At 39.1% G+C, this 26213-nt stretch overlaps 1 protein-coding gene across 1 annotated transcript in view; it reads left to right on the top strand.

The window, feature by feature from the left end:
* Window positions 1–21666, top strand: part of NELL1 (neural EGFL like 1) — an 820872-nt gene extending 799206 nt beyond the window's left edge. The window contains exons 17-20 of the mRNA XM_088017492.1: window positions 3835–4028; window positions 17571–17747; window positions 19879–20103; window positions 21616–21666. Of these exons, the coding sequence (XP_087873618.1) occupies window positions 3835–4028; window positions 17571–17747; window positions 19879–20103; window positions 21616–21666 (647 nt within the window). The remainder of the gene's footprint in view (window positions 1–3834; window positions 4029–17570; window positions 17748–19878; window positions 20104–21615) is intronic.
* Window positions 21667–26213: the final 4547 nt, after the last annotated feature.

The raw sequence follows: 26213 nt of genomic DNA, 5'->3' as shown, positions 1-26213 counted from the left end.
GAATTTAAATCTTCCATTATAAACATCAGAGAACTACTGACAGGTCATAAGCAGAGGAGTAACATGGACAAATTTGCTTTTTAGAACACCACTCCCCTGTGAAAGGTATTTGGGGTAGTGATTCTCATCTGGCTGAACAGAGCCCAGAAGTCTGGATCCTACTTTACACCAATTAAATCAGAGTCTAGTGGTAGTGATCCTGGGCACCAGTACTTTTTAAAGGCTCCTCAGATGTTTCTATTGAGCCCACAATCAAAAATCATGGGATTAGAGTGAGAAGTGACTGGAGTCAGGGAGACCAGATAGGAGGCACAAGTGTGAAGAGCTGAGCTAAGACAGAGTTCAGAGAAATCTGAATTTTATTTTTTATGATTACATGTGTGATGAGCCATCAGGTTATCTATCAATTTACTTTCTATCTGTATCTCCTGGACATCCAAACTAGATTGTAGATGTGATGAGAGAAGTGTAAGACTGAATATTTTAATTATCACTTTAGCAAAAACCGAGGAGTTGAGAATAATGCAAACATACCACTTTAGTATTGTTCCAAGATAGGATATACCACCAACATTGTCACTGCAATGAGAGTTCAAGGAGGTGAATGATTACTATGAATTGGCATAATATTGGGAGATGCTTAATTGAGGAGGTAGGGCTTAAACTTTGTCTTAAATATCCATGTTCTTTAAGTCAAGAAACAAATATTCGAGTTCTTATGTTATCTGCAGCTTTATTTTGAAAAGACCATAAATTGGGGTGCCTGGGTGACTCAGTTGGTTAAGCTTCCGATTCTTGATTTTGGCTCAGGTTATGATCTCAGGGTTGTGAGACTGAGCCGGGCTCTGGGCTCCATGCCCCTTCCTCTTCTCCTTCCCTGCTCTCCTCTCTCTCTCTCTCTCTCTCAATAAGTAAATAAATAAATAACATAAATTAGTTGGGTATGGTTTTAAACAGGTGGTAAATAAGTGTCAGAGAGGCTAAATAATGTGACCAAAGACATACAGTCATGGGTAAAATGCCTTGTACGTAGTAGGCACTCAATTAAATGGAAGAGCATGGTTTCAAACGGGTCACTTGATTCCCCCATCCAATGCTACTTTTAGTGGGAAGAGTTAGAGGAAGAAGACTGGGGAGCTGAGAAAGTTTTCTAGGTAGGAGCACCTTATGGTCAAATGTGTTGGGAACAACATGGGCATGAGGAGGAACAGTGAAGATGTAACTGAGGTCAGATTATAGTTGACTTGTGACCTAGGTGATTTAAGTTGGGTTCATTAACACAGTTTTCAAAGGAGGAATCATTTTTCATTAATTTAATCTTTTTAAATTTTATTATGTTATGTTAGTCACCATACAATATACATCATTAGTTTTTGATGTGGGGATCCACGATCCATTGTTTGCGTATAACACCCGGTGATCCATGCAGTATGTGCCCTCCTTAATACCCATCACGGGGCTAACCCATCCCCCCTCCCCCCTCCCCTCTAGAACCCTCAGTTTGTTTCCCAGAGTCCATAGTCTCTCATGGTTCGTCTCCTCCTCCGATTCCCCCCCCTTCATTTTTCCCTTCCTTCTCCTAATGTCCTCCATGCTGTTCCTTATGTTCCACAAATAAGTGAAACCATATGATAATATCTTTACTGAGGCTACATTAGATGGGACAAAGACAAAAAACAAATCTTGGAATAAATTAGCTTCTAAAAATATTGTATGAACTCCATAACACTTTCTACTTTGTACCTCTGCTGTGAAGCCAAGTTTTTTACCAGTAACAGTGAATGCAGTCAGCAAGGAAAGATAGGTCATTTCTTTCTCATTATTTTTAAGTCACAGTAGTTTCAAAATTCTAGCAAATTTTGAGTCATTATATTCTCAGAATTTCAACTAAAGAGGATCCATGTAAGATCTTATCTTTGAAAATGAGTTGCAATATCTAGATGGTAAATAGTTGAAAGTAGATAAAACCACACAACATCCTAGTATTCTGAAAGATGACTTTTGACCTTGAGTCGGCACAAAAAAGAACTCTCCTGCATATGTTGGAAGGCCCAGGATACATCCCTTGCTCCAACATGGTACTAGATGTCTGACCACTTATTCATCTCTGTGCCTTAGTTTCCTCTTTTGTAAATTGGAATAACTATTTCCATCTTGCAATCATATGGCATAACTCACGGAAAAGCTTTGAAAAACTTTGAAACAATATATAAGCACAGTGTACTACCAGTAAAATTGATATTATGCCTTTTTAAGCACTTTATTGCTTTGAGTACTTTAAGAAAAAAGGCCACTTACAGTTATTTTTTTCTTTAATTTAGCCATAACCCTTAACCAAATGCCTATAACCTTGTACATATTTAACTCAAAATTTACGATGTAGAGTAAGTTAATTTATACTGTTCTTAATCTAACTTACTAGAGGGGTTAAACCTGAGTGGTGCAGTTGGTTGAGCCACTGACTCTTGGTTTCAGGTGGGGTCACGATCTTGAAGTTGTGGAATCGAGCCCTAGGTCAGGCTCCATGCTCTGTGTGGAGTCTGCTTAGGACTCTTTCCTCCTCTCCCTCTGCCCCTGCCCCCTTCAAGTAAATAAATCTTTAAACCGCCCCCCCCCCCATCAGAAGCCTACCAGTGGTTATCTCTGTGTACTCCTGTGTTCATCCTTATCACTGTTGTAAGGACAGTGTCTTATATGTCATCATCAACGTTTATAATACCCAGTGTGCAAAAAAACCTTGTGCCTAGAAGACTTGGTAAAAATGTATTGGAATCAGTGTTATCATCATCTGAAGGATATTTGAAGGACATGACAGTAGATTAATCAGTGGAGCAGAAGACTCTGACATATGACCAGTATCTTTACATAGTGTAAAGTCTGTCATAAATAAGAAAAATCAAGTAAACTTTTCTTAAGTGGTCTCAGAGCTAGGACCAATAAGTAGAAGTAACTGGAAAATAGATTTCATTTCCATTTAAGGAAGACATTTCTAAAAGAGTTATTCAGTGATGGAATTGGCTGCCTTTTGAGGTAATAGATGGCCCACCGGGAAAAGGCTCAAACCAGAACTGGACAGCTCTGTGTTTGGGATGTTGTTAAGGTCACTCAAGCTTTGAATGTCAGGGAAGGCTGACTGGATTTATGCTTTCCTTCCATATTTAGCTGTCATTCGAAAACAGCAAAGTATATGTGTGTCTTCCATCAGCATCCATGCCATACATAGGATAACTCTCAGATGGTCTTGTCGGGGAGGGCGGGGGGGAACAAAAATGCTTTTGGCCCTTAGGATGGAGGGGATTCGATTAGGCAAGGCACCTACCAAGATGGGCAGTCTAATTGGTTCAGGGTTGTCCTAATTGCCCACTTGTTCCTACTCAGTGGCTAATCTATTCACACCTTTACTAAAAGACCCAGATCTCCATAGGGTGTATCTACACTGTTAATGAATTAGCACTATTTATGGCCTCTGGATGGTATAGTTCTTGAGAATATCCTAAAACTAGTTTAGAGCTGCTATTGGATAATTTAGTAATTGGAGTCCAACAGCTGCAGGTTCGAGTGTCAGACCTGCCACCAATTAGCTATATGACAGTAGGCGTGTTATTTCACTTCTGTGAGCCTCAGCCTCATTATTTGCAAAATAGAGATAAGAAAAGATGCTCCTACACAGAGCTGCTTTGCAGAGTAAATGAGATAATGCGTGTGAACAGCTTGGCACAGTACCTGGCACAAGGTAAATGCTCAGAAATGTTAATCAATGCTATTGTAAAGGATTACTATTTTCTAATAACAATCTTGGCTAGATTCTAAAGCTCTGTGCCTTCTTTATTGCAGACATTGATGAATGTGCCTTAAGAACTCATACCTGTTGGAATGATTCTGCCTGCATCAACCTGGCAGGGGGCTTTGACTGCCTCTGTCCCTCTGGGCCCTCCTGCTCTGGTGACTGCCCCCATGAAGGAGGACTGAAGCGCAATGGACAGGTGTGGACCTTGAAGGAAGACAGGTGTTCTGTCTGTTCCTGCAAGGTGAGACTAACAGAGTGCAGCAGGAATTGTAACTGTTCTTTTCCTTCCTTCACTCTCTTCTCTTCCACCCTACCTCTTTCCCCCAGGTGTTGACTTGTGGGTCTTCTGTAGTTTCTGAAAAGACTTCTCCTGTTCTGATCCATGCTACAGCTAATGATGATGCTGAGTGGCAGGCAAACCTCTTTTGAATTGGTCATGCTGTTAGTGACAAGTGAGGTGTGTGTTTGAGAAGAGACAGCAAAGCACCGAGGGAGTGGGGCAGAGAAGCCAATGTTAGTCCTCCCTCCGAGACCCTGCATTGCCTTTCAGGCTGGTTGGGTGAGAGCTTTAATGAGCCCTTATCCCACACACAGACTTGCTGATTAAAACTACTCTTTGCCTGAAATGATCACCTGCAGGAACTTGCTCATTTTTGTGGTGACATCATCCAGAAAAGCAAGGCTCACAGGCTTGCTTCCAGTGGTCAGAGACAGGTGGACCTCTGTTCTGAACAAATGGTAACGATAGTATGAGGCTTTCTGGTAAATGATGTCTTCTTTCTGTTCGCATTGCCGGGCTGGCTATTCCTTACATTAAGTTGTTTGGAAAAGTGAGTTTAATGCTTATGAAAATAAAATTCTGTCATCACCCGGTTTTGCTTTATGCTTTGCAAAATGGGCCTATTAAAATGTTTGATTTCCTTGGGCTTTATTTCTTCTTTTGTTGATCTTGCCTATTCATTTTCCTTTGATATTACTTTACTGTAGCTCTTGCATTGTATTTTTTATGTCTTTTGGGATGGAACTTTTTAATCTTGCACTTTATGGGCGTGGGAACCATGAGAAATGACTTGTTTAGTAGCCTCTTAGGGAGCTGGTGTCCTGATAAATTCGGAGTTCTCTCTGGAAACAGAGTTGAAAAGTCATTCAGTTCATTCACCTGCCTTCAAGTCTGCCACACCTCCAAAAGACCTGGGGGCCCCTATTTAGGAAAGCTAAACCAAGTGTTTAGATCATCACCCCATAAAGCTCATTTTTTATCTTATACATTCATCCAGTTCCACACATCCAGACATAGGTCCAGTGACCCCATTTTCTGAGTACCTCCTATGTTCCAAGCACTCTGTAATTTAAAAACAGCATCACACTTAATTCTTGTAACACAGCTTTGAAAGATAAAGTTTTAAGTTTTAGGGCAAATAATGTGCCCTAAATATCACAGGATATAAATATCTAAGCAGGGAGTTGAATTCTACTGGCTTGCCCCAAATTTCATAGTTTTCTTATCTGGCCACATGTCCTATAACACTCTACAGGTGGATACTTGTTGATATATTTAAAACCAATTAAGCAGTCTTTCCAACTTGACTGATCTCAAACTCTAAACTTTGTACTATATTAACGATCGTGTGGGGCACTGACTCAAAGGGCAAAAGTTTTAGCGAAGGAAAAGCTTGTTGTGGTTTAGAATAGTTGAGGAAGTTTTGTGGAAGGGGTTGGCAATTAGGTCTCCATTCAGCCAGCAAAACAAGAATGAATTCCTTTATTCTCTAGAAAATACTGCTTTCCCCAAGCTTATGAGGAACAACAACCTGACCCCGAATCCTTTTTAGGTTTTATAGTTCCCCAGCCCCTGGAATAAGCAAGATATTTTAGTTGAGTCTTGACTAGAGTATGAAACCAAAATTTCTTTTTTAGTTTTTGTTTTATTTAAGCCCATGGGAGGGAACTTACCAATCACTAAACTTACCAAAGTTTCATTAATTAATCATGCTAATAATCCAAGCAGTGTACATTGATATATTCTGCTTTGACTCCTAAAATCTCTCCAAAGTCATGAGAATTTGAAATTGCCACAAGAGATGAACAATCCTTGTAATCCTATACTGTTAATATAACTCCCCTCTACCACCCCCCACCCCCCACCCCTTAATGAATAAAGTACAGGAAGATTTCTTTACATAAATCTTTTGCTGGTTTATTTTCCAGTTGCATTTGTTACTCATTAATAGCATAGCTTCAAGAGCTTGTGGAGGGAAAGGAGGGCCTGGATTTAGGAGCTAAATTAAAAATCCTAAATAAAATTCTGTAGGATATTCCCAAAAGATGAACTTATATGTGACCCCGCTTTTTTCTTTCCATTATTTGCATCTGAAAGTGTCTTATTCTAATTTCATAAGAAATAGCTTCAGCACTTGAGCATCCAAATGGACTACAATAGCATCAACTTTGAAGACTAAGAAGTAAAATCGAGGCTGGGACATAAATTCTGGCTCTTTAACCATACTCTTGTTTCAAATTCAAATAAACCAAATCACATAATAGCAGAATTACGTAAGCCAACAAAGGGTGAAGGCTTACTGTTAAAAGAAGCAGAGTTGAGCAGTCTACAGATTCAATGCAATCCCTATCAAAATATCAATAGTATTTTTCATAAAGCTAGAATAAATAATCCTAAAATTTGTATGGAACCACAAAGCAATCTTGGGAAGGAACAAGTCTGGAGGTATCACAGTCCCAGATTTCAGATATACCATAAAGCTATATTGACCAAAACAGTATGGTACTGGCACACAAATAGACATAGGTCAGTGGAAAAGAATAGAGAGCCCAGAATTGAATCCACACTTAAGTGGTCAATCTACAACAAAAGCAAGAATATATAATGGTGAAAAGTCAGTCTCTTTGATAAATGGTGTTGAGAAAATTGGACAGCTACATGCAAAAGAATAAAACTGGATCACTTTCTTATACACAAAAATAAACTCAAAATGGATTAAAGAACTAAATATGAGGCCTGAAGCCATAAAACTCCTAAAAGAAAACATTGGCAGTAATTTCTTTGCCATCCCACTTAATAACATCTTTCTAGATATGTCTCCTAAGGCTAAGGGAAACAAAAGTAAAAATAAACCATTGGGACTGTAACAAAATAAAATTCTTTGGCATAGCAAAGGAAACCAATAATAAAATGAAAAGGCATCCTACATAATGGAAGAAGATATTTGCAAATATATCTGATAAAGGGCTAATATCCAAAATAAATAAAGAACTGAGACTAAACACCAAAAATAATCTGATTAAAAATGGCCAGAGACCTGAATAGACATTTTTCCAAATAAAACCTACAGTTAGCCAAGAGACACATAAAAAGATGCTCAGCATCATTAGTCATTAGGGAAATGCAAATCAAAACCACAATGAGATATCACCTCATACTAGTCAGAATGGCCAGTATCAAAAAGGTAAGAAACAAATGCTGGCAAGGATGTGAAGGAAAGGGAACCCATATGTACTGTTGGTGGGTATGTAAATTGGTGCAACCACTGTGGAAAAGATTAGGGAGGTTCCTCAAAAGTTAAAAATAGAAATGCCATATAATCCAGTAATTCTACTACTGGGTATTTACCCAAAGAAAATGAAAACAGTAATTTGGAAAGATATACACATTCCTGTATTTATTGCTACATTATTTACAATAACCAAGATATAGAAGCAACCCAAGTGTCCATCAGTAGATTAATGGGCAAAGAAGATGTGGTATACATATGCACATATGGAATGATGGAATACTACTCAGCCATAAAAAGAATGAAATCTTGCCATTTACAACATGGATGGACCTAGAGAGTGTTATGGTAAGTCAGAGTAAGATAAATACCCTATGATTTAACTCATGTGGAATCTAAACAAATGAACAAACCAAAAAAAGAAACGTACTCATAAATACAGAGAACAAACTAATGGTTGCTGAAGGAGTGGGAGTTGGGTAGATGGGTGAAATAGATGTAGGAGTTTCAAAGGTGTAAACTTCCAGTTATAAAATAAATAAGATGGAGATGAAAAGTACAGCACAGGGAATATAGTCAATAATATTGTACGGTGACAAATGGTGACTATGCTTATCGTGGTATTGTGTTTTATATATTGAGTAATGTATAGAGTTGTCAAATCAATATGTTGGACATGTGAAACTAATATAATACTGTATGTCAACTCTACTTCAATTAGAAATTTAAAAAAGAACAATGCTTAGGTTATCAGGAGAAAAGGGTGATGGCAGGGTGATGGCATCATGAAATTCTCAGGCAAGTTCAGATAGAACCACCTTCACTTCATGAAAAAAAACTAATGTGGGATTGAGGTATCAATATTACAGAAATTGGGGTGGGGAGTGCAGATTAATACCCACTTGAACAAAATTAGATCACACAATTGAAGAAACATTTAGATAAACTTCTCTAGACCCTCAAATTAAAGCAAGGGCTCAAACAAGATAGGCAAAAAGGCAAGGTCGTTAAACAAGAGAAAGGGGAGAGTGGCTCTTGGAGAATGAGTTGAAGGGAAAAGCTATGCAATATGAAGACTACCTCAGAAGCTTCCTGGGACCAAACCTGTACTGATGCCATGGAGATGGGGGAAAACCCATCGATTTTGAGGGGGAAAGGTGGAGAAGAAACATGCTTACATGATGGATATGGAATCTGACAGTAATAATGTAGCACACAGTGGGCTTTCCTGAAGAGAATACAACAAATGTAACAAAACCAATTTTACAGACAAAAGAGAAGGATGACTGTGATTTGTACACCTGAAGGATTCTCTTACTAGGACAAGACCAGTCAGTATGAAGTCATCAGGACCAGTACTAGTTCCATAAGCATGAGGACAAGATAAGGTCAGAGTTATCTTGGGAAATTTCAGATTGGCTTCAGACTTTCCTCAAATATGTAAAAAGCTCAATATGTAAAAAGACAGTGGAACAATTATTTGCAGACTATGGTGGGGGACACACCTTTGAGCTAGGAACTCACAAATACTTCTTACATTGTATGCTTTAGTTGGTAAAATACGTATTAAAGGAAGAATCAAAGAATTTATGACTATGAAGAAAAAAGAAAAACTATACAAGCAAGAAGTCAGAAGGCACTCAGTCTCATACACATATGACAACACTGCGGGTTGTCATATCATAAGGAGATTAATAACTGATGTTTCAAGATTATCCTTCAGAGGGAGGCCATAAATAAAACATGTACTGGCATGCTAACGGTGAAATTGGTGTATTTATTCATAAATTTTTTTAGCCGCTGAATTAAAATCCTTTTATCGTCATATTTTGACCCAGGGCTTATATTATCCAAGGACAATAAGCCTCTTTAGATAGTATTCAAAATAAATACTCTGCTATATGATTCCTATATTATACTTGGAAGATGGAGTATCATCTCCTTCCTTTAGACTTAGAAGAAAGTTGAATTTAAAAGTTGACAAAGCCAGAAATCAACCTTTCTCACCTTAGACTCTTATTCCTGGGTTCTGTTCCCTTCCCTTGAACTCCTTGGAATTTTGAACTTCCAGGCATTCTACCAGGAACAAGAAGACCTGGATTCTATTCCTGGCATTGCTAATAAGTGGTTTTGTGACCCTGAGCAGATGACTTAGCCTCAAAGCTTCTTTCCTCAGCTGTACAATGAGAAGATTGGCTAGATGATTGCAGTTCTTTCTGGCTCCAAAATTCTGTAAGTCTGGAAATGCCTGCTAAGTGACATTTATGCCCTCAGTATTCCACTTTCACCCTTTCCAAAATGTTTTCAGTTTGGGGCTTAAAATCATTATTCATGTAGACCTTTCAAATCCTTTCCAGGATTTTCTCTTTTCTTTCTTGCCAGCAGCTGGTATTTCTACATTTACTTTACAGTAAGTATTATGTATACATGTCTTTGCATATTATACATTGAAATAAGATTAGTATGTCATCACATACAAATTATCCTTTTGAATTCTTTACAACAAGAAGAGCAGTAATTTGGGTCAATTTCATATTTGAAGGTTTAAATATTTAAATGGTTTAAAAGTAACCTGGATTACACAACAAATTGCATTTTTCCACTAGGTTTTCAGCCCATCTAACACCTGCTTAAAAATGTCAGGCTTCAAGATGTCTGAATATCACTATAGGGCTGAGTACACCAGCATTAGTCCATTCGTTTTATGCACATAACCGTAGGAATTTTTTCTTAAAGTTTTCTTGAAACAGAAGTTTTACATGAAAAGGTTGAACACCTATGCTGAGGTGTTCTATCATCTAGTTGTGTTATTTTATCCCATTTAGGTATAAAATACAGCACAAAAATTTTAACTTTATATATATGTGTGTGTGTGTGTGTGTGTGTGTGTATAAGTAATTCAACAGAAAGGGTTGATAAATAGTAGGAAAAAAGGGTAGAGTTGGAGTGAAATTCTTGTCAAAGTCTTATCCTAGTTTTTGGTTCTATATATAATTTCAGGGCATCCTTACCATGACAAGAAGCAGATGAAACACCTGTGCTAAATAATTGGGACATCCATGAAAGAGGACATTTAAATAGGTACTCTTGAGTGATAGTGCGTAGTATAGCCCAACATAATTTCTCCTGTACCTTAGCCACATATTATCTAAAGTCAAGTCTTAATTTGATTTATAAAGGACACATGGAAATGAAGAGACCTGGTGTGGAAGAGAGAGTAGGGGGAACAATGTCATTGATAATTCTGTATAGATACTTTTGGGCAATTCCTTCCTCCACCCCAGGATCTTCCTCCTGTCATAAGGGTGGAGGTAGAAATGAGCTAACATTTCTCATGTATCTGGCACTATAAGTATCCCCTCATACTTTAACAACAACCTTATGAAGTAAATATAAGTATCTCTTTACAGAAGAAACAGAAACTTGTTTCACACAAGTTAAGTGGTGAAGAAGTGAAACTAAGATATCCATGACAAAATTCCCAGGTCTCCACTTAGAGAAACCGGTTCCCAGCCCTACTGCTCTGCCTGGGTGTGGTTCTGTGAACTCTGCAAGATATTTTACATTTCCGAGCCAGGGTTTTATCAGTAAGACTGGGTTAATATCTACGGACACACTTGCTGTGAGAGTGAACTAAGATAAAGGTATATTTGAAGTACTCAGCTCAGAGCCTTGCAGAGAGCTGTCTATAAGTAATCACTTACCAAAAATGAGTCAAAGTTATTTTAAAGACCACTCCCCCCCCCGCCCCCCCACCCCCCGCCGCCTTGAGTCAATACACCAGGTTAGCTACTAGTGTTTCATGCCAATTGAAAGAGGTCTTGAAACATGTCCACAACTTAATGGAGTTCAACAATAAAGCCAGGCCAACACAAATGGATTTGGGCTTCTGTTTAGATTCCATATGCTTCCCTGATAGTGACAGTGATTTTTATGCACCTTTAGACTACTTAATTGATTAGGCACAGAAAGATTGCTGAATTGCTTGGAACCCATGTTCTTCCAGCATTATCCATACTACAGATACCCAGAGTGAAAAATGATTCTCTCTCTGGGCTTGACCCCTAAATCTTAGTTACAGCCCAGTTTGTTTTCACAGATACCCATCTCTGGCTCTTCCATTTATAAATTTGTCAAGGGCTTTAGGAAGACATCTTTATTTTCTACCTGTGCTATGTGGGAAGAGAGAGAGGTCTCAGGTGTATTAGCTTCCAGGAAACTGCAGCATTTTCGTATGACTATAGGTAGTGGTCATCTTTATATTGTTGATTACGGAGATGAACAGGCAAATAGATACATAAACAATCACCTGTCGTGCCCTGGAAGAATCATGAACAGTTTGTTCTAGGAGCATAGAAAGGGGAAATATACCCTATCCTCAGAAGATACAGAAAGCAATAAGGAGGTGAAGTTTGAGTGAGACCTTCAAGGATGAGAAATTTAGCCAATGAGAGATGTGAGGAAAGTGACTCCCAAACAGAGGGAAGAGAAGAACAAAGAAGCAAAGACATTACCTATGTTCTGATAAGGAAGACGTGAAGTAAATTCTGAGTTTAGAATATCAGAAAAAAAGAAGAGTATGGGAAAGGGATAGCTGATGATAACCCTGGAGCTAAAGGCTAGGGACACAGCCAGACGATAGAATTTAGACTTAATTTATAGGCTGCGGAGGATCATGAGTGACTTTCTGTCTAGGATTGGCATGGCCCAATCAAGGTCTGATCGACAGCGCTGTAGAAAGACTGAGGAGATCAGAACTAAACGGAGAGATACCACTGAGGCTGAAGTAAAGTTTCAGGAGAGTACAGATGAGAACCTGAACAGGGGATAGAGAGGTAAGAGCACATGGGAAAGGGAACACAGAAATCCAGTGATGTGTCCTGATGAGCTGTAATGTCAGACCCTCTGCCTCTGTGGCAATATGTGCCCTCATTCTGTGGGCAGAAAAGAAGCTCCAGAGCGGCACGTTTGAGACTTAGCTGTCCCATTTCCTTGGGCAAAAGATTTCAGGTCACTGACAAAAGAAAGAGCCAGGGTTTACAAGTTAGGCCGGTGCACACTGGATAAAGGTCAGACACTGTATTTACTCCTGCACCTTTACCTACTACAGCTACTATTAGTAGTAACTGGAAAATCCAGTGGCAGAAAAAGAACATGCTATGCAGGCCAGATTTCATTTCTTTGCTTCCTGCAGCACTGTTTTGTTTTATTTGTTTGCTTTCTTAATTGAAATGTGAATGGCCTTCATCCTGAAACTGCATGTAATACTGAAGACTCGAACAATACCACGTCTTGAGTTTTTCCGGCAATGATGGAGGTGGATAGGGAAATGGATACCATAAATAATAACCAGTCGCCCTCCATGTCATCATAAACAGAAGGAGGGTAGAGGAGAGGACCTTTGCCAGGAGATTGTCTGGAATGCTGGCCATTTGACCTGGCCTCATCTAAGCCTTTGCCCAGAAACTGAGGAAGGTGGCCATGGCAGGGAAACCTCACGGGTTCGTGGGTTTCCTTCAGGCAAGAAGAAAGCTCTACCTGCACGGGGGGGTGGGGGCTGACAATAAAATAACCCTGCCATTCTCCATGTGGCACTCACTCATAGAGTGAAGAACAGGGATGAGTCACCTTGTGCCTGGGGCCAGGGTAGAGGCTAGCTTTCTGAAATCCTGCAGGTTACTCAGAGAAATGCTCTGCTTTGCTCTCTGAACCTAACCAGCAGGATTGTCAATACCTTCCTGGCTAGGGTGTTCCTGATGGTAGGAATTGGCTGTGCAAGCCCTAAGATTGTGTTTCCTTTTCTTTGAAAGAGGAACAAAGTGGCAAGTTTAGTTTCCCTCAAAACTCTAGTGGTCCTGTCAAGGAAGAGGGTCTTCTTTTCCATCCCCCCTGACTTCATACTTCCACTGTGCAGTTCCAAGCCCTGCATTTCACTGCAGAACCTTGAGGGTTAGGCCATGCTAATCTCCCAACGGACTGGGTTACCTTATTTCTCGATCAGACATTCTCAAACTTTCCCTTGCACCAGAATCCCCTGGAGGGCTTGTGGAATGTTGATCACTGACCCTACCCCTGGAATTTCTGGTTCAGTAGATTGGATTGGAGCAGAACAGTTTGCATTTCTAGCTAGTTCCAGGGAGATTCTAATGCTGCTGGTGTGAGGCCCACACTTTGAGAACTGTCGGCCCAAGAATCCTTCGGATTTCAGTTTGTGTGAAGTTCTTGTACCCTGCTCTTCGGGCTCCTCATGACACAAGGAAGCGGCATATTGGAAAATCATTGCTATAGAAGTCCAGAGTAAGGTCTGGTTCCTATTTTGTCATTAATTTGCTGTGTGGAAAAGTCCTTTCCCCTCTCTGGACCTGATTTCCTCTTCATTAAAATGAGGCAGTTGGCTTCAATGACTGTTAAAGGTTTTACTGGAGAGGTGCTAATTAGAGAGGGCTAATGGGCTAGTTGTGGGATGTAACCTGGAGGCAAAATTAATATTTTGTAAGGAAGGGGCGCCTGGGTGGCTCAGTCGTTAAGTGTCTGCCTTCGGCTCAGGTCATGATCCCAGGACCCTGGGATCGAGCCCCGCATCAGGCTCCCTGCTCGGCGGGAAGCCTGCTTCTCCCTCTCCCACTCCCCCTACTTGTGTTCCTGCTCTCGCTCTCTCTCTCTGTCAAATAAATAAATAAAATCTTTAAAAAAAAAAAAATATTTTGTAAGGAAGATTGGATAGCACACCACCATAAATTTGCACGTGAGAAGGTAGAACAGATGGGTGGGTCTGGAGTACCACTCTTAATTTTACCCTTTGTATCAGAGATCAAAACATGTTTTCTGTAAAGGGCCAGACTGTCTCTGTCTCGCATACTGAACTCTGCCCTTAGCGTATGAAAACAGCCACAGACAATATGTAAATGAATGAGGGAAGCTGTGTTCTATTAAACATTGTTTACAGAAACAGGTGACTGGCTGAATTTGGACTGTAGGCATCAGTTTGCCAAACCCCAGGTTATATTATTATTCAATTTACATCAATTATCTTACCTAAGTCTTCCTTCTTGATTTAAGAGTTTCCAAGCTGTGGCAGAAAAAAAAAAAAAAGTGTTATTTTGCAATCTGGACTAAATAAATTAGTGTGTCGAGTATTCAGTAATAAAATGTGTAATTTATAATGTAAAACTTATAACTTTCCATGGCATTATAAGAATAAATTCATTTTTTATTTGCTAGGAAGGTGTTTGTCCCTGCTTCTTAAAATTCAGGAGCAATTTAAATATTACAATGATTATTAATTGTTTATAGCTGAGTTTTCATTATAAAACTGCAGAAAAGCATTTAGCTTCTATGGCAGAAGGGTGAGAAAATACATCTTTGGCATGTAAATGGGGCTTGTTCTGACCACCCCAGCTGGGACAGAGGTCAAGCTCTGGGAATGACCCCAGAGACGTACCATGAGAAGGATTACTCACCATCCCCGAGTTCCATTTCCTTGCCAAGTTTGGATTCTAGCGTGGTTGTGTTCTGTGAGCTGAGGTTTTGTAATGACATTATCACTGAATTAATGGAGCCACCTGTGACATTTTCATTATTAAAAATGATTTTCTTGACAGTTACTCTGTAATTCAAAAGGCAAAATGAACATAGCCATCGTTCTAAAATATGTTAGAAACTAAGAGGGGCCTATTTGGCATTTTCACATAATTGATGAGATATGAAATTGCTTTATTTTGCACTAACCCTGGAGGCTATCCACTTATTCATTCTTTTAATCCCCACATGAGGAGAGAAACACAGTATTCTGATTGGGCTTCCTTGCCTGTGGACAGTAACCCCTTCTAGAAGAATCTGTCCCTGTTTGATATGGTTTGTGGACATAGCTCTGTCGGTTACTGAGGCCCAGTCCTTCTATACTTGGGGAGAGTAGTATTGTGACCTCAGTAGCTGAGCTGACCCAATGGTTTTATGTTGTAGCTACCATTACTTTGCTTAACTTCTTGGCTAAAATAAATCACTAGGGAGTCTTTCTGGGCAATGATTACACAAGCAAAATATGTTAGTGAGTTAGAATAAAGGCCTATTGTTGGAAGATGCCTAGAATCTGGACAGTTCTTGGTCCAGACTAATTATAATCTCTGACTCAATTCACCTGCGTAACTGGAGAGAGTGTGTGTGTGTGTTTGTATAATCTTTTACCCCTTGATATTTGGAAAATTATGATTTCCTGTCATTTCTTACAGTAATAGAGAAAATGCACACGCTTTGAGGAAAAGCATTTTTCAACCTGTTATGTTATTATTATATACTTAACCAGCATGTCTCCTTTCCATTCTCCATAAAAAATATAAAGCATTTAAAGATTTCCGCTTTTGCTGACAGTACACTTGTCTCAGCAAGCCCTGTCCTATTCAACATTGTTATCGATGAAGTAGATGAAGACCCCGAGGGCAGGTCCATCAAGTTTGCAGATAAAGCTGTGAAAGAGGACAAACTATGGTGGATGACAGAAACAGCATTTAGAAAACATTGTGACAGGCAGGAGAGATGAAATGGACCTAACAAGGTGCAGTACAGTAAGGATAAACATCACGTTTTATCTTTGCTACCCCCAGATAACTAAGTGCACAAGATGGGGATAGGGCTGAATGAGGTTTTAGTCTTCATTAAGCTCAATATAAATCAACACCATGACATAACCATAGTAAGTAGGGAAGTAAATATTGGAATCAGACTGCATTAAAGAAAGTACAAGGTGACCATGAGTCCCAGTTCACTGTGTTGGTCAGACTGTTACTGAAGAATTATATTTAGTTCTTTTACTCAGCTACCTCATGTGAGAAATGGAGTGTAAATCATACTCCACAGAATTATCAAGACCAAATGTGCTAATGCATATGAAAGGCTTAGCACAATGTATGGCCCAAAATAAGTGTTAAAATTATGGTAGATTATTACTACTACACTGTTGGAAATACTTGAAACTGTTGAGGATAAGGCAACTATAACACTGAAGGGACTCAAAACTAGTGGGACTGGTCAAAAAATTAGAGATGTTTAATCCAGAGATGAGATGATTCAGGGGAGACATAAATGCTGTCTTCTAAGAACAAAAGAGTTGAAAATGTGACAGAAAGGACTGGGAGTTCTGTGACTAGCAATGGGTGTGGACAAGGATCAATGGACAGAGGCAACAAGAAGTCCAGTTTTTAACATTCAGACATGAACAGAGATATATACTTTGAGTGCCTTCCGTAGTGGTGGCTTCCTTGAGAAGGAGAGCTTCAAGCACAGGCTTGATGACTTTTGAATATGACTGCTTTAGAGAGGGTTCAGTATAGGTCCAGGGGGCTTGGTTATGTGTCCTTTAAGGTACCACTGGCTCTGAGAGTCTTTGGTTTTGTAAATATTCAGCAAAGCAGTTATAACCATAAATGTCGCCACAGGTCTTACCTTACATTTTCAGCATTTTTTATTGTCTGAGGTGAGAAATTACTGTGAATAACACACGTATAATGGGGACAGGCTGCAAATGTGCAGTCTTAATGTTTGAGTGCTGTTGAACTTCACGTCTTTATGAGTGTTCAGGGCCATTACTCCAGAAATTGTACTGGGCCTCTTATTTGGGTAACTGCCTCAAGGTGGAAGGTGGCACCTAATCAGAGCCCTTTGTAATAAGCCACCTAAAGCCTGTCTTGTAGAAGAAAAATTGTTTTGAAACCAGAAGCCCTGATGGAGTTCCTTAGAGATCGCTAACTCCATACTTGATAAATCATTTAGCATCCCTGGGCCTCAGTTAATTCTTCTGTAAAAAGGGTATAGTCAGACTTCCTCCCAGAGTTGAGACAGAGATAAAATTCAATGAATGCCTTTGAATGTGTTTCATGTTATCATTATGAATTGGGGAAAATACAGTAGCATGATTTTCCACTCAAGTTCTTGAGCATAGATGCATTTTTAACTGCTTAGTTTAATTGTAATTTTACTTAGAAATGTGATTTTTTGGGGAAAAAGGGAGTTTCAAAGAACATACTGACTTTTTTAAACTTAGAAATATCTCCGTTTTTACACGGGCTGCTCTGTAGGCAAGGTCGGGGAAAGGGGTGCATGTGTGCACGCGCACACATGTGCATCTGTTTTGAACAAAATGAAAGGTGGCCAGGGGAGTACTTTGATTCTAAAAAATCTTTCCTGTGTGCTCTGTAAAGTGTTTATAAGGCTTGCTTTTCATAGTGCCGCTACCTTGTTTCCCTAATGATGTAACCCTCCTTCACCTCATTTCTAAACAGGACGGAAAGATATTCTGCCGACGGACCGCTTGTGATTGCCAGAATCCAAGTGTTGACCTTTTCTGTTGCCCAGAGTGTGACACCAGGGTCACAAGTCAATGTTTAGATCAAAATGGACACAAGCTGTATCGGAGCGGAGACAATTGGACTCATAGCTGCCAGCAGTGCCGGTGTCTGGTATGTCAGCTTCCCTGACAGGCTTTTATCCCTTTACCCTGGAAAGGTTGCTAACTCAGTTGCCTAAGGGCTTGAGTTTCCTGCTATTTGAGAGTCTATTCAGGGAGCGCAATTCTTGTGGCTACTAAGGGGCAAATGCTCTGCCTGAAGACATTCAGATTATACTATTTAAAGTAATATACAGAGACAGGTGGGGATGGGTGATATAGGTGATGGGGATTAAGGAGGGCACTGTGATGAGCACTGGGTGATGGATGGAAGACTTGAATCCCTATATTGTACACCTGAAACGAATATAACGGTGTATGTTAATTATACTGGAATTAAAACTTATAAAAACCCAAAACAAAAAACAATATAGAAGGCAAAAAGAAAGTGTTCATAGGTCAGATGAACTTTTTGGCAAGTCCAGATCAAGAAAAATGCCCCCATGATTAGAAAGTCTTCAAAGCCTTGACTGGGACCTGTAGTTCTTATAGAGCCCAGTCTTTGATTTCTTGGGATCTAACCATTAAAAGTTTCAATATGAAAGATAACAGAACGTAGCAGAAACATCAGGGATTGAGTCAGAGAGACCAAGAATTTAATCTTACGTCTCCCACGTGTTAGCTCTGTGCTGTTAATCTGGGCAAGTCCTCGCAATGCACCGATCATTCTTTCCTTCATTGTACACAAGGGAAACTATCTATTTTGTAGTTCTGCTCTGAAGATAAGAGAAATTATGTGAAGCACAAATGCAGTATTTGGCACAAAGAAGGTACTTAGTGCACAACAGTTGCTATTGATAACGTTTCCTAGGTTGAAAACTCTGTTTTGGATGCTAAACCTTCATAAAGAAAAAAAATGAAGGTAGTTTTGGACCTTAATATAAAAATACTAATGGTATCATAAGATTTGAGAGTGTCCAGAGAAAAAAATTTAATTGCTGTACCTGGTTCTCTCTGTTTCGAATCACACCACACACAAAGCTTTCTAAAGGATGCAAAGACTGTTGGGAAACATAATCATAGTGAATATGATGTTCCATCTGTGAGGAAGTCATAACTTCTGAAACCAAGTCACAACCAAGTCAACTTATAATGGAACCTATTAGCTACATTCCATAGTTTAACATAGGCTGAAATTAGTGATTTAGTCTATGGATACTGTATGAAGACAAGCATTTAGAGAAATTGTACTGTAAATTGCTATCAGATTTTCTTTTTTTTTTTCTTTAAATTTTATTTATTTATTCATGAGAGAGAGAGAGAGAGAGAGGCAGAGGGAGAAGCAGGCTCCCAAGGAGCAGGGAGCCCGATGCGGGCCTCGATCCCAGGACCCTGGGATCATGACCTGAGCCGAAGGCAGACGCTTAACCATCTGAGCCACCCAGGCGCCCGCTATCAGATTTTCTAAAGTCTCATGGTGAATGTGCAGATCATCTTAATAAAAAGCATTCTTCTGACTCACTCCTACTACTGAAGAGTATCACTCAGATATATTTAAATCAAAGCCATTTTTTTCAAGCTCCCATCCAAGGGCAAATAAACCCAATACAACTATAAAAATTAACTTCCACATCAGTCTGGAAAATCGCATTTTTTTTTTCAAGAAGCCAGTCATCAGGCACTTAGAAGAATCGGGCTTAATTTCAGACATGAAATTTTCAGAGCATTTCAGAAGTGTTTTCACTTCCATCCCCAGCCCCTAAGGTTAACACTAGCCAACACCTTATCACCTCTTCACTCATTGCCCATTTGATTAGCATTTTTTGACGCAAACTGTGCTAAGTACCAGCTAGATAAAGAAACAAGGCCAAAGCCTAAAGCCTCAAAACTTAATCTGGAATTGCACTGAGAGTGATGATAAGGATCATAAGTATGATGATAAAAATAATTATGGGCTGCCACTGGCACCCAGGGATAGGACCTGCCTCTTTTTTGGGCCGCACTAGACAGTCAGCAAAAGCACCCTGGAGGAGGTGATATCTGTGGTAGCTCTTCAAGGAGGAAGCATATTCTACCTATAAAGGTAGAAGTAAAAACATTCAGTAAGGACAATGATGAGAATTACTGCCCCCCCGCCCCGGGACTTTGGGAACAGAATTGTGCATAAGGATATAGATGAGCCATTTTTGGCTTTCTCTCTACAGGAAGGAGAGGTAGACTGCTGGCCACTCACTTGCCCCAATTTGAGCTGTGAGTACACAGCCATCTTGGAAGGGGAGTGTTGTCCCCGCTGTGTGAGTGACCCCTGCCTGGCTGATAACATTGCCTACGACATCAGAAAAACTTGCCTGGACAGCTATGGCATTTCAAGGCTTAGCGGCTCAGTGTGGACAATGGCTGGATCTCCCTGCACAACCTGCAAATGCAAGGTAATTGGATATCCTGAGGACAATCAGGCCTTGAACATTTGTCAGAGAGTACCTGCAGGATGTCCATTCCTGATGTTACTGAATGCACAGATTCTGAGGGGCATGGTAAAAACACAGGCAGGCATTTACTTCTCTCAGGAGGTTAATATGTCTGAATGGATCATAGCTGCACTGCGTTTAAAGGCAAACTCCAAATGAACATGGAATAAAATTGTCCTCTCTCATGCCTTTGAACTACAGAATTTTGACAATTGATACTAGGACCAATTATGGCTGATTTAAGCTATTTTGACCTGCATATTAAAAAGAAAAGGAAGAAAGGAAAAAAGATCTCTTTTCATCCTGGAAAATTTTATAAGCTCTTTCATGAAACTGTCAGTGTTAGAAAAAAAGTGTTCTATGAAGTTGTTTGCTTTGTTTAATTATCACAGTGCCTAATGCGGGAACCCGAAGCTCTTGCTGCAGGATTTAATTAATTGTGATTATTTTCCTGTCTTTTTAGAGGAGTTCCCATGAGGGATCCTCATATGTCTTTGAAGTTAAAAACTGACCCCTTCCTCCCTACAGTGCTTGGAAGAGCTACGACTACATTGGACTCGGAGCAGGGGTTAGGCAGTGTCAAATCTCCGTCAAAACATCTGTTTAAGATTCCCGTGATTAAGCACATTTAAAATATTAGTCTGTTCTATTAAATCCTGGCTCAGTTCCAGACATCAGTGGAAGGTTCCCAACTCATCTTTTTATGGCTGTTACAAAGGTAGATGAGAAAGTGCCATCTTAAGATTCAGCCCCAATAGAAAAAGGCCAATATCAAACTTCACATAGCAAAAGAACCATGGTCCTGTGTGTGTGTGTGTGTGTGTGTGTGTGTACCTTCAGCCCCAGCAAAGAAAATGACCGAGGGATGTGGAAACTGTTATTTAGTAGTATTTCTTTGAGGTCAGGTTTGAGATTCATTTAGGGGGATTATAAAGGTGTATTTACATTAATGCATGTCCTTGATTTTTAATGAATTTCCAATAATTTATATATCTAAACATGTACTGTTACCTTCATAGTCACCACGAGAGACTCTATTCCTAATATACAGACCTTTCTGGAACCCATTTTGGAGTTGCCTTCAGGTCCCTGTGGTACTTTGGATTAGCTTTGTTCATGGCAAATGATCTTTGAGGGGTTTGTTTTTGAAAACAATTTTACCTAGAATAAGTCCAGTGAATTAGTTGTATAAACAACCTGGAAATACAGGGGGTGGAGTCCCAAAGCTGGTTTGAGCTCAGAGGTATGAGATTATACTGCCAGCAAGATCTAGCAGGAGGGACTTAAGAGGGTCTCATATGTCCTTCCTCCCTTACCACTCCTTCCCTAGCATTTTTCTTAACTTTAAGTAGCATTCATGGAGTTTATGTCAAAACGTAGATATGGTCATTTTGAATATGAAAATGCACATTGCTGATTGATATATATATAGCCTCTGTCTCAGTTGGCTAACCCTTACGTCTTGATGCACAGAATGGACGTGTCTGCTGCTCTGTGGATTTGGAGTGTCTTCATAATACCTGAAGTATTTAAAATGGACTCATCATTGCGGGAGAAGAATGAACAAAATGAAATGAAATGACCATCCAGCATAGTGAAGAACAGGACTTGGTGTTTTGTTTGTTTGTTTGTTTGTTTGTTTGTTTGTTTTACCACAGACAGTTACCAAAGTCTCCGTCTGAGGAAGGTGTTTGGGGGTTGCCTTTTGGACTTACCACTTTGTTCACTCTTGCTAACCTAGTCTAGGTGACCTACAGTGCAGTGCTTTCAAGTCTCTGGTTGTTAAAAGAAGTTCCCCGTGTTGTAAATCAGATGTTTCCCTTACCAAATCATTTGCAAATACATTTAAATGATCTCATGGTAAATGCTGATGTATTTTTTGGTTTATTTTGTGTACAAACATAATAGAGACTCAGCGCTTTTAATTTATTTTTTTCTTGGGTTTTGGATCAAATTCTACAAATAAAGTTGCCTGTTGTGATTTTGTCCCATCCACTGCATACTTACTATTGAGATCCCTGTGAAATGTTTTGATGAATATATGGATGTAGAGTCTCACTGCATCATACTTATATTTCCAACTGCTGAACACACTTAGATGCTCACTCATTCAGCTTCAACAAGGTGAAAGAAATGACGATATATTAAAGAGGGGAAGGACCGCAAAGATAATTATATAATTATTTTTAAAAAAAAACCTCTCCTCCCTTTTGCAAACAAAGTGAAACAAAAGCTTAGGTCACAATTTAGTCACAATGGCAATACTTACCACCTTTCAAAGCATTGAAAGAGAAAGAATCTTTGCATTTGTTTTATATAGTAATTGATAACTTACAAGGGACCTGCATACCTACTAATACAAGTTATCATCCTATTCCTACATTACACAAGAGTAAATGAATGTATTCTAGGCAACCAGTTTGTTCAGATCTAGTTGATTTATAACATGTTGGGACTGGTAACTGGGTCTACTAATGCCTGACCAATGCTCTTTTCCTCTAGACCACATAACCTCTCAGATGGTAGAGGATCCACTTTTAGGAAAAGTTATTTGTATGCTCAGTGGTTATTTTAGAACAGCGAAAGTTTTCATCTGAGCCACCACCATATTTTTAAGAGTTGGCAGTTATTGAGTGATACAAAATAAATAATATGTGTAAATAACATTTTATCTGAGCTGAGAATTCAAACTTAAGTTGTAGTTTCAGGTAAATCACATCTTAGTGGTTTGTAAACCCTAAGGCTCTTGACTTCATCATTATTCTGAATCAAGTTGGTTCATGAAGTTTTGTTCCCTTTCCCAACATTGAAAAAGATGTTAAGTAAGTCATGCTAAAAAAAATATTATTTTAAATCCCCCAAACTAATAAAATTATTAATTAAAAATTACAAGCTCAGATTACCATCATTCATTGGTATTTGCCAGAGATGATGCTCAATATCATCAAATGTCGTGAAGACGGACTTAACACATGAAATTAACTTCATGTGCTGAATTATGTCAATAGTAGTTTAAATACTATATTTGACAGCTACGGCTAAAGTGTGATAAATTAGAACATATCTCCTCTTTATTTCACCTCCTTAAATGTAATCTTGGAATGGAGAATTTGAAAATGATTCTGAAAATCTTTATGACCCAGCATTAAAAAATATCTTTAAATTTTCATTGGAAAAACAAAGACATTTACAAGAATCATTTGTAACCATATAGATCAGTGTTGGCAAACTATGATCCCTTGGCCATATCTGGCCCTGTGCCAACTTTGCTGGAACACAGTGGTGCCCATTCATTAATATATTCCCTACTGCTGAAGAGGTAAAATGGCAGAACTAGGTAGTTCCAACAGAGACCAGGTGGCTCCCAAAACGAAGAGCATTACCATCTTGCCCTCTACAGAAAAAGTTCACCAACCTCTTGAATGAAAGATGACTGAACACTGGTGTGTATTTTAGAAGTGTTTGCATTTTTTCCAAGGAATTTTCACACTTGAACCATTTTCTTTGAATTTGTATATGCTCATACTTTATTCCAGAGCCATTAGCATTGATGGCTCATCCTAAAATACTGTTTTTTTACAACTACAATCATAAAAATCAGTATTTTCTTCTTTGCATTTTAGGTCTGGTGGGTAAGTGTAATCTGTGCTAACTTGATACTAAAATGTTATTGATACTCAGTAGCACAATTTACAGTACTGCCGGCTCCTAACAATAAGGGGTTTGCTTCCTAGAAAATAATTGATGACATTTTCTTATTAAAAAATTGAGCGCTTTATACATAAGATACGCTGCTAAGATCTCCTGGGGAAATAAAGATGAACAACACTGTCTTTAAAGATCACCATTATGTGAGCCTTCAGGAGTTGTTGACAATCTTCAAATCCATTAGGGGTTCCAATTGAATTAACTGCCAGAAATAACTTCTTGATCCAAAAATTGAAAAAAATAGTTACTGTTTTAAAAAATGTGGTAAATCTCTTGATGGAATTTACTTAAGTACATGCCATGATTTGCAGTGTAAAATGGATGTCCACTTAATGAAGCAAAGCAGGATTTGACAAATCTGTCTCCTTACAGACCATAACCATTGTCTGCACCATCACAAGTGTAAAGAAGCTAACACAGTCTGGTAAGAAACAATGAGGGATACATCAGCAATGATGTAGTTACCCTCCAACTACCTGTAGTATGAAAACATTGTGATTCAGGAGAGTAGAACATGAGGGGAGATGAAAGTTCTATGTATGAACTAGACACATCTATTAAACACAAATTTTACCTCCTTTCCTTCTAGGTTGCATATGAAATATATATGTGCATATGTATTATATATAATGTTTTATATGTAAGTAGATCAATATATAACATATTCATGTGTAACCTATAATGCATATATGTTAATATATTCATATGCTATGTGTCTGTACATGTATATACATACATATATACATACACATGCACATATATTCACATACACACACATATACGTACACCCACCCACCCACACATATATATATATAAATACATACCCCCAGAACTTCCCCTCTTCTGAGCTTCATAGTTCTGTGCTTATGTCACTGTTGTGGACTTTTAATAGACATCATATGTGGTTACAATAGACTATAAGCTAGGCTATGTACAATCTTCATCGTCCAGCAACCAGCATAGTGCCTTGCTAGAGTACATCTTCAATTAATTTTAAAAATTGAATTCACAATCTTTTAGAGTATTGAAAAGTTACCATTGGATAGTAGAAACAGTCCACGCTAGTGGTGTTCTGAAGCAGTAAGACCTGTTTGAAAATCCAAATGTATTCAGTGCTTCAATATAAAAATTCAATCAAAGCAGTTTCTCTGTTTGGAACAGGGGTTGAGAACCCCCTTCCTATGCATCACACCATAGCTCACAAACTTCAACAGAGCACAGCTTCAAAGTCATTGACCTAACCCCTCATCTTCACGTCTACGAATGAAACCAACCAACACTCAGAGAGGTTAAGTGACTTGCCCAGAGTTCATAATTAGTCACAGACCTAGAACTAGTACCCAATCCACAGTGGTTTTCCCTGTGCCATCCTGCTAATGATCCCAAATGTTTTTCCATCTTTCAATTGCAGGTGAGCTTTTCTTACTCTTTCTAAAGGGATGCCTTTAAGAGACAATTCTGCATGAGCTTCAATATCTGATTGTCTCTGTGTTCCATATCCCTCCTGATTGTGATATTGCTTTATGAAATTTTTATACTAAGTATGAAAATTACTCATTAAAAGCCTGATAGCATATCTAAACCCACGATAGTGACAAACCATTTACCCAACCACCCAATCTCATGCTCTATAAGAAAATTTAAAAATACAATTACTCCTATTTTTAAGGGTAAAACACACACACACACACACACACACACACACCTCAGAACACAATGAAATCTGGCACCAAAAGGCAGTCTTGCATGCAGTCTGTTTTCTGATATCATCATTCATTCACGCATTTATTTTTTCTTTAATTCAGTGACTGTGGCAGTCTGCAAATACAGAAGTGAAGAGACAAAATTGGTCTCTATCTTCATAGCATCTGTGGCCTCACGTAGAAAGGACTGACAATAAACTAGAAAATAGGTAAGTGAGCAACAGGACTACAGATTATATCAGAACCAGGAAGAAGAAGAAGGAGGGCAACTGCGGAAGCCCACTTTAGTGAGGTGATCAAGGAAGAGCTCTCTAAGGGAACCCCAGGCAAGCTGAGATCTGGAGAATGAGAAGGAGCCATGCATGCAAAGTGCTGGGGGAATAACTCCAGAAATAGGTGCAAAGGACTGCAAGGTGGAAAGAGGCTTGAGGTGCTGAAGGTCGTGAGTGGAGCCGGAGGCCAGTAAGTGAAGGGGAAAATGAGATGAGGTTGGACAGGTAGGCTGCAGCCAGATGTGACAGGCCACACTCACATGAAGGCCAGAGTCACGCTTTCATTCTGAGATCAATGGGAAATTATCAAAGAATTAAGTATTTGTTCACCTTTTTATCCACTCAAATATTTATGCAATAAATATTTTTAGCTATCCATCTATATCTA

The sequence above is a fragment of the Eumetopias jubatus genome, unplaced genomic scaffold (assembly GCF_037043125.1).
Source record: "Eumetopias jubatus isolate StellerSeaLion01/CBP00866 unplaced genomic scaffold, mEumJub1_p1.0 scaffold_13, whole genome shotgun sequence".
Classification (NCBI taxonomy): domain Eukaryota; kingdom Metazoa; phylum Chordata; class Mammalia; order Carnivora; family Otariidae; genus Eumetopias; species Eumetopias jubatus.
This window is presented reverse-complemented; position numbering and strand designations above follow the sequence as displayed.